At 36.4% G+C, this 9,310-nt stretch overlaps 1 protein-coding gene across 1 annotated transcript; it reads right to left on the bottom strand.

Annotated features, from left to right (window-relative positions):
- Positions 1-2,721: 2,721 nt before the first annotated feature.
- On the bottom strand, positions 2,722-7,377 carry LOC149847709 (putative trehalose-phosphate phosphatase F). The gene is made up of 11 exons (XM_090009330.1): positions 7,249-7,377; positions 5,619-6,116; positions 5,378-5,518; positions 5,219-5,290; positions 4,998-5,126; positions 4,576-4,632; positions 4,346-4,447; positions 4,178-4,255; positions 3,994-4,063; positions 3,292-3,455; positions 2,722-2,944 (listed from the first exon to the last, which is right to left on the bottom strand). Exons 2-11 carry the CDS (start codon positions 5,913-5,915, stop codon positions 2,885-2,887), a joined length of 1,170 nt encoding a protein of 389 aa, XP_089865456.1. The 5' UTR covers positions 5,916-6,116; positions 7,249-7,377; the 3' UTR covers positions 2,722-2,884.
- Between the last annotated feature and the right edge of the window lie 1,933 nt (positions 7,378-9,310).

The raw sequence follows: 9,310 nt of genomic DNA, 5'->3' as shown, positions 1-9,310 counted from the left end.
TTACAAACTTTCTTACCTCGTGTTCTCTCCTATTATGCATCTTATTTAAGTGATGGGATGTTATTTTGTGGTGAGTTATGTGCACCCATTGTTATTCACACCTTTTGTATGTTTGTATTATGCTCTTGTTCTAATAGCTGATACACTTGAATATTGAGGTTTGTCTCTTATTTAAGTGTCATTTTATGTAGACATGAGATGCTAATTTGTAGTGAGTTATGTACACCCATTGGTTATTTACACTTTTTGTATGTTCGTATTATGCTCGTGTTCTAGTAGCTAATACACTTGAATATTGAGGTTTGTATCTTATTTAAGTGTCATTTTATGTAGACAAGAGATGTTTTGTTAATGTGGTAAGTTATGTGCATAAATTGGTTATTCACACTTTTGTGTTGTTGTTAAGCCCATAAGTGGCATTGTGATTGTGCTCTTGTTCTAGTAACTACTAACTTGAATTTTGAGGTTTGGAGGTCTAGTTAGGTGATTGGTTATGGTGGTCGAACTATTGTTGAGATTTTCAAAAAATATCATTTCTTGATATTTGTGAGATTTTAAAAATCTCTTCATGAAATTTTAAAATTTTTACTACTTATTTTTTTCTTGTATAAAAAAATATTTATTGATAAAATTTCATGCATTTCATTGATAACACACACACACACAGGCACACACACACACACACATATATATATATACATATATATATATATATATGTATTTTAAAGATTGTTATTTGGTTCCTTGTACTTAAACCCATTCTTGGTTGTGTGAGTGAATTCTAATGGGTTGTGATTTATGATATTGTTCTCATTCATTATTATGTACATTAAAAGTATTGCATATATATATATATATATATATATATTTCATATTGATTATCTTGTTCACATTGTTGTATACATAAATTTAATTAACTCTTCCTTTTTTTAGGGTTCTTTTTTTTTTTATATGTTATACTTTATATGCATGTTTTCAGTATAAATTGATGATTTGTTTTATTTGAAGTGTTTTTTTGAAAATTTGGGATATTATTAATATATGATTATTTTATCTCTTCTTGATAATTTATATGTTCTTTAAAGATTAAATTTTCTTATGATTAATATTTATGTTTTCTTGAAAAATATGTTGACTTAGAGTTTATGGTTGTCTAAAATTGATTTCATAAAAATTTCTCTTTGAGGTATGCTCCTCTTATCTTTCTTAATGATTGTCTAAAAAATATTGCTACTTTGTTTAAAAAAGTACTACTTGAGTGTTATTCTTGTTCAAAACATATATATTTGTTTTGAAACTTCATAATTATTTGATTAGAATATCTTATTTTGTATAGTTGGGACCTTTGTTCTATTCTCTCTACCGGTTATTAACGATGCGATAGATTGAGAAAGAAATATCTTTGATGCATCATGAAGATGGAGACAATTGATGAAGGCATTTGAGGATGATCACCAATGAAGACATTTGAAGATAGATATGTCATAAAGATGAAGATTTTCACTAAAGACATTTAAAGACTTGGATCCTTTCCATTGATTTTTTTTTGTATTTTCAAACTTTCGGTATATCACACTGTAGGTTTGAGGAAGACTATTAAGTTTATATATATATTATAATAATGTAATAGGTAAATACCCATTAGGGGTATTTTGGTCATTTAATCCGTGTAATAGGTTGTGCCCAATTAGGGTCACATTCATACTTTTATTTTATTTTGTTCTTTTTGTCTTTTTCTATTTTTATAGGAACTATTTGATCTTTGATCAAATAGAGCTATTAGGTTCTTTTTGGACTAGTCAAGATGTTGGAACAATTATATCTTAGACTACCTCTTGTGTATAAATAGGGGTGAACAGGGACTAGTCAAGATGTTGGAACAACTATATGTCCCTAGTCAAGATGTTGGAACAACTATATCTTAGTCTACCTCTTGTGTATAAATAGGGGTGAACCCCTCTTGTTCTTCAATGCTTCTCTTAAGCATTCAAGTAAATAACTTTGCATTCATTTTTTATGTTATTGTGTTCCTCTTTTAAATTTTTTATTGTCTTGAATGTACTTAATGCTTGTGTAGTGCCTTTGTGCTTTTTGTATTGTTCCTTAGTTGGACTTTGTGTATGTGCACTTTGTGGTTATGATCTTGTAAGCCCTTAAAGACTCTTATTTTGTATTTTCACATATTTCATTATAACCACCACCTTGTGAGGGTCTCATTAGCCAAAATAAAGGAAAAAAATGTTTTCTCTAAAATGAGCCAACCTCAACTTGATTTTTTACAAGAAGAAAAAAAAAATGTGTAAATCACTTTGTAAGCAGTTTCAAACACCAATCACCACTCTTGTACTTTGCAAAACCAGCTAGAGAGGAAAAGAGAGTGGATAACACCGAGATCTACTGCATATACTACAAATACAACAAAAAGTACGAAGAGCAAGCTCAAGCTGATTCAAGAGTGAAGAATAGCTAACAAGTTTCTTATTGAAAGTTCATTTCTTCCAAGGTTAGGCCCACTATTTAATGGTGAATTGTGTCAAAATATTTTTTCTTCTGGTTAGATGCATACATACAACTCCAAAATTGTTTTTTGTGCATTTTCATATGCTTATTTGAATAGATCTCAAATAATGAAAGGTCTAGATTTCATAAAAACAGGGAAAAACAATGCAGTATTTTACTAGATTTTCTTGGACAGAACCCGGATGTAATACCCAGAAATTTCTGATGATTGGAGGAACCTACATGTATGTAGCGAATACAAAATTGGACTAACTTGCAACAGAATTCACATAGACTGCATCCCAATAATAGGACAAAATATTCATGTCATGAAAAGAGAGTTAAAAAAAAAAATGCTTGAGTTTTGCCGATTTGCAGTATAACTTCAACTCCCTAGGTTTTTTGACTTCTTCCACTTAATCAGACACTCGAGAAAATCCTTCACCTGAAAACCAAAATGCATCATTACATCAGAAACAGAAAGAGAGTGAAATGAAAATCAAAATCTAATCATCTTTCTGGTGATCCCACACAAAAATGGCCTGGATTACACCACAGCCAGTTGGCTGTGATTACCATACTTCCATAAGCTTGACCTTTTTTTTTACTAGGAACAGTGGCTGTCTAGATGATAAATACAGTTCACTGGACTCAGAAGAGTTGCTTTAATCCATTAAACCAGATATAGTCAGAGCAGAGTTGGACATTGGAAGTTCTTGGGCAATTCATTGTCTTGCACTTCATTGAAAGTTTCTAGGCAAACTGAACATCTGCAGGGCATAAGGGAATAACCTCAGTTGGATCTTTAAGAGTGTATAAGGCACTGGTTTCCTTTGGCACTGTAGACACCAAGATTCCAAAGCCTTCATGCCTTTCCCGCAACACCTGGAAAGCATCTTCATCAGTTTTGTCATCCCCTATGTATATGGGAAGCACATCATGACAGTTGGCAAGCCCTGCAAGAACAAGATTTCAATAATTTTGAGCTGGCAATTGATGGCTATGCGAAATAGGCACTTTCATGCATCCGAATCTGCATGGAGAGAGAGAGAGAGAGAGAGAGAGAGAGAGAGAGAGAGAGAGAGAGAGAGAGAGAGAGAGACTCTGTATTGATGCTTCATTAACCATCCAAATACAAGTTCACAATAAGAGCATAAAAAATTATACTTTTAGTAAATTAATTCGCTTGTAAAGGTGTGTTACTTTGTAAACATATTCATGTCTAGCTCGATTTATCAGTCAATTATTGTACTCCTTGTGTGCCTTGGCATTGGTATTTCTCAATCATACAATTAATATAGACTTTCACAAATTCTTTTTACCTCATGTAAAATTCTTTCATTATAGAAAGGTACAACATTTTTTAGACAAATTCAGTTACCTATCTTGAATTCTCTATCACCATGCATGCGATGTGCGTGCGTGTGGAAGTGTGAAGGGACCGTACTCTGACATAAACAAGAAATAGCAATAAGAAGTTACCCTAAAACTTACCAAGTGACTCCATAAAAAATTCAACAGCTTTTCCCTTATTCCACTTTATATTTGGACGAACTTCTAACACCTGTGTGGCATTTAAGTTAAGAAAGACAGGAAAGCTCAGCAACTAAATATCAACAATGATAAATAGGGCACTGTCTTTATAAACAGGTGATTGCATGAAGCTTTAAGTGCTGACCTTACGTCCATGAGTTACGATTAATCTCGGGTATCCTTGAAGGATGGGGAACACGTGTTGAGCAACTGCATCCCAGTTCTGGTAATAACAGATAACAATGTGTTTCACTTTGTGTACAGGAATGGGAAACAAATGTGTTGGATTGTCAAGTTAGAAACAGAATAAAACCTCATGATTGACACAGCGATAATGTACTGAAACACAGAACTTGTTATTCTCAATCTTCACTCCATCAATTCCTTTAGTACTTTCTAGTAGAGATTTACAAATCTGCATCAATATTGAATATCTATATGAGGAAGTGTTTCACATAGCTTCTGAAGTCAATGATGTTGCATTGACAATCTTTTCAACAATTTTTTTTTTGCAATTGGACAGATCATTCTCTCATGATGTACCTGATCAATCATCGGTAAGAACTCTTTGGCAGGCTGGAACAAATTTACTTCCTTACCCTGAATTGATGAACTAATGACAAATTGTTAGCCACACAGGGACAAAAAATATTACAGTATTATGCACAAACATCACCATGGTCAAAATTGTCCTGCATACAATATATGGTTCTGCCAATTGCAATAAGTGCACACACATTAAAACCTTTAACTTTCCTTGTACAAATACTATGGCATCAGGTAAAATTACAAGAGTTTCAAGAAAAGCATGTTATAAAAGATAAATCTGTTTGTAAAGGAGGTAGGAATGATTACTGGAAAAGAGCTTTGGTCAATAAAAGATCAACTCACAGATCACGAACATATCCAGAAGCATAACATGTATATTCAACGAAGAAAGGTAATATTTTCAGCCATTTACTGACCTGCCCATCTATGGAAGTTTTACAACATTGATCACAACTATTAATTGCAGGAACATTTGCTGGTACCATTATGTCCATTCCATGACTGCCCGCATAATAAAGTTCAGCTAATCCAACAAATTCATAAACCTGAAAATATTCAAAGTCAAAAGAATACATGCTAGCTTGAGAAACATTATAACATTGTCATTTGAAGTAAACTTCTGAGTTGGGTGATAAACCTGATCACGACGTCTTCCACTTATTACTGCAGTAGGAAAAAGCGTTGCAGCTTCACGTATGACAGGACGCATCTGCATAACAGGCAAACAAAAAGTAAAGAATCCAATTGTACAGCTAACCATGAAAATGATGAATACTTAATCTATAGAAGAATTTACCCCATCTAATATGAAGGCACAATCCGGATCATCCACGATAGGTGACAAAGTTCCATCATAGTCCAGAAACAATATTATCCTTTTTCCACTTGCAATATTTGCAATAATCTTGAAGGAGCTAAGAGCGGATGGATAAGTTACCTGTAGATAAGAAAAGACACATTCTTCATCTAGAGAAAAAAACAAAGATGGAAAGAAGGAAAAAGAAAAAATACAGGAACTTCTCAATGAAAAAACTTGCCTCCCATGAGTGAAACACTGCATCATGCTCAGAAGGTTCATCTTTGGCATGGTTTCTATGAGGGGGTGAAGAAGCCTTCATTGCATCAAGCCACCCATTTGAATAGACATCCTCAAGGCCTTGTCTGTGTTTCTTCCTACCGATTTCTAAATAATGACCACTAGGGACACCCGATGCATAAATTGTAGCTGATGAACAAGGAATCAAATTACATGACATGCCTAGCCTAGATTCTGTTAGAAGTGTAGGATCTGTAAGCACTGCAGAAGATTGATTTGACTTCGTATCCAGCGTCATTCACAGATAATCCAGCTTTTTAGTCAAGGTCTGTGTTTCTCTCTGACTACTACCAGTTTTGGAAATGAAACAAAGTTCCCTCCCCTTATGCAATACTCCACAGTGCTATGTTCTCTCCACAGAAAATCTATGCATCAAGCTTTTTGTGCCTTTGTTGTCATGCACTCAGTCAATCAAGCAATAGTCTCCTGGAAACTGCAGCTGCACGTGCATCAGAATTCAGTACTAACCATGATGTGCCCAATCCTGCATGTTCATAATGAACATTGGACACTATGCACAGTTTCTAGTTAACTAACATAAGGATTCTCAAACGGATGCTATATGTATAACTCATCATTTTTAACTTTTTAAATGCCATACTAAGATTTTTGTTTCAAATGTTTCCACCAAGGAAGTCCGGTAGCTATTTATGATTAGGCTACAGATGCAGTACAAACATAAAACAGTTTCAAGTTTACTAGCACAAGAAGTCAAATAATGAACAATAAGGTGAAAGATCACAATAGAAATATCCAAAGTCATGATCAAAGAGGAGATCAAGCTTCACCCAATCAGGAAACAATTGTAGCGCTCAAGCAAAGACGAGCAGCATAACTCACTTTGCATTGCGAGCCCAGTAGATCTTCCAGAGGGAAAGAAAACGAGTTTAGAAAAGAAGGGCGTAAGCAATATGTGACAGGAGGAGATGAATTTGTGCGTTCTCTGAACAGGCCATGGGGCTCTCAGATCTTGCAAATGAAGAAGAAAGGAATTTCTGATATGTGATAATTTGAAAAAGGATTCGCACCAAGACTATCTTCCTGCCATTTTTTTCTTTTTTCAATTGTCCATAGCCCATTGATTGAAAAAAATACAGTAAGCTAAATCAGATAAAGAAATTCAAGATGTCAGTAGCAACCATTGATCTATGTTTTAGCCCCCGCCTAAAAGAAGTAGGGAAACAAGACTTTAAACAAAAAATTTCTGCACAGCATTCAATCTTTAACCGAGACATTCAATGTAAAATCTTTCATCAACAAGTGGAACCTTTGATACGTAACTTTCATCATTAAGTTTCAGAATACGAACTGGAAATATTTCAGACAGAGACGTGCATCCGTCATAACTTCAACAAAAACCATCAACATTCTGATTCATCACCATCATGATCATCCAAAACAACCAGCTACTTTCAACTATGCAAAAGTCAGACATCCAAAAGGAAACTCTCCAATCCGATCACGATCATCAAAATGAGAAATACCATAACAAAACAAAAAGGAGAGAGAGAGAGAGAGAGAGAGAGAGAGAGAGAGAGAGAGAGAGAGAGAGAGAGAGAGAGAGAGAGTACCTATCTTTAAGAGTACCACTGAGAGAGAATTCAACAGAAACAGAAAGAGCAAAGGAGAAGATTTGTGCTCCTATATTTATAGGAAACCCCTCATTAAACCCCGCCACCGCCACCAACCCAAGGGACGTCTCTCTCTCTGCCTCCTCCTGCCTTCATATACCATCAGGAGACATCCGGCGACAGAGAAACTCAGGTTGACCGGTCACCGCACGTAACGGACAGAGCCGTTAGCTTCGTCCCCTTACTCTCTCTGCTCTCTAACCAACCTCCCCTCTCCCTTCTTTCCCAACACCTTGAAGCCAACGTGGGTCCCGACTTGCCCGAGCCCCACTCCCGCCACGTCCTTCTTCCCGCACGTTCTTCTTTTGACACCTTTCCGTGGGCCCCGCCGAAATTCACAATCCCTGCAGTAGGCCCCGCGAGAGATCTCCCAGCGGGTTCCCGTCCTACGTCGGTTACACGTCGGACGGGGCCCACCAGGATCCATCGCCCCCTCTCCTCGCTTTAGGCTGAAGGTGACAGGCCATTCCCCACGTGGAGATGACGTGGCGTGATGCCACCCTCACGCAAACCGCAGGCGGAGAACGTGGAAGTGGACCCCACACGGTCGGTTGGGCTATTCTTTTTCATAAATGGTCATTTTGTCCCTGAGCCCGCCCCCACACTGTTGGTTGGGCTCCTCTTCTTTTTCATAAATAGCCATTTTGTCCCTGAGCCCAACTCTCTCTCTCTCTCTCTCGTTTTTGGTTCCTTGGTGATGGAGTCGCCGCCGCTCAGCGTGTGCATATGAATCTATTCCTTGTTTACTTTTTTTTTTGCATTGTTTTTACTTTATTCGTGCTGGGATGATATCTAGGCGTGTTGAAAGTTCGAGAAAACTATGCCAAATAGTTATTTAAAAGGTCTTTGGCATGCTATTTCTGCATGAAAAATCAAGCAAGCTCATGGAGATCTGGAAATCAAATGCTTGTCTAATTGATGGGCCTTGACGAATTCAACAGCTTGCACTGGTGCCAACAAATTTTTTTTGGTGCAACTGGCTCAAATTGACCCGATCTTGGTCCGGTGCCGTGGTTTCGCCGTTGGTGGGAATGTTGGAATTCGCAGTCTTCTTCCCAAGACAGCAACTGGTTGATAAAAAATCAGAGTTAAGATTCTTGTTTTTATGGTTGCTGTGGGTCATGGTGGTTTGTTTAATCCTCTCGGCCTTTAGTCATAGGGACGTGGACTTTGAAGTTGGTGTTTATTTAAGTTCTCATATGGGACAACAAGAATTATTAGACAGCAGGTGATCTGCGTAGGTTGACTAATGAAAATGAAACAAAAATAAATTTGGTGGGGACATAACATAGACAGGCCAGAGATATTTAAGTCTTCCTATAGAATATTCATGAGCAGAAATGATTCCTATAAAATATTGACGAGGAGAAATGCTACCATGAGAATGGTTTCCATAGAATCTAAAGGCATGTTTGCAATTGCCTGTGATTGTAAATCAGAACCACCATACTTTCTCAGGGTTAGTGGAAGTGATTGTGATTGGCAGTTGTGATTGCTTTTGCCTCTTTTTGCTTTGAAACTTGTGAAAGTAGATAACAAGGTTGACCTTGTAATCTACTTTCTTAGCTTCTACTTTCTCAAGCTTCTACGTTCTAACCTGTGACCAAAATAAACAAAACCTTAATTTCATATAGCGCAAAAGCCTAAAGGGGGAGGTCTTAGGAGTCACATTTGTTGGAAGATGAGGTAAAAATCCATATTAAGATTCACAAAATCTTCCATCTTTTATCAGTTTGTTTTTTTGTTATGAATCTTCAAGATTGTGTAAATCTTTTGAGAGTTCCAAATCCATATCCCTATGCAAACGAAGCTTATCACGAAATGTTTATAAGAAACCTCTCATCATATCATTCCTCATTCACTAATCAATGGCCACCATCTTTACCCTCACCAACTCTTATTAGTCACCCCACCGCTCATCAAAATAAAGAATGAACAGACGACCAAGTACATAACGAATACCATTAAGTAATAACGAAGCTTCCTTGTAAAGCAACTCGCT

Source organism: Nuphar pumila, chromosome 1 (genome assembly GCF_984573655.1).
Source record: "Nuphar pumila chromosome 1, dmNupPumi1.hap1.1, whole genome shotgun sequence".
In the NCBI taxonomy this organism is placed as follows: Eukaryota; Viridiplantae; Streptophyta; class Magnoliopsida; order Nymphaeales; family Nymphaeaceae; genus Nuphar; species Nuphar pumila.
This window is presented reverse-complemented; position numbering and strand designations above follow the sequence as displayed.

Coding starts and splice junctions, on each gene's coding strand:
- LOC149847709 (XM_090009330.1), bottom strand. CDS start 5,915: ATGACGCTGGATACGAAGTCAAATCAATCTTCTGCAGTGCTTACAGAT. Junction 4,256..4,345: donor ATCGCTGTGTCAATCATGAG/GTTTTATTCTGT, acceptor TGTTATTACCAG/AACTGGGATGCAGTTGCTCA. Junction 2,945..3,291: donor CTCTTAAAGATCCAACTGAG/GTTATTCCCTTA, acceptor TTTGGTTTTCAG/GTGAAGGATTTTCTCGAGTG.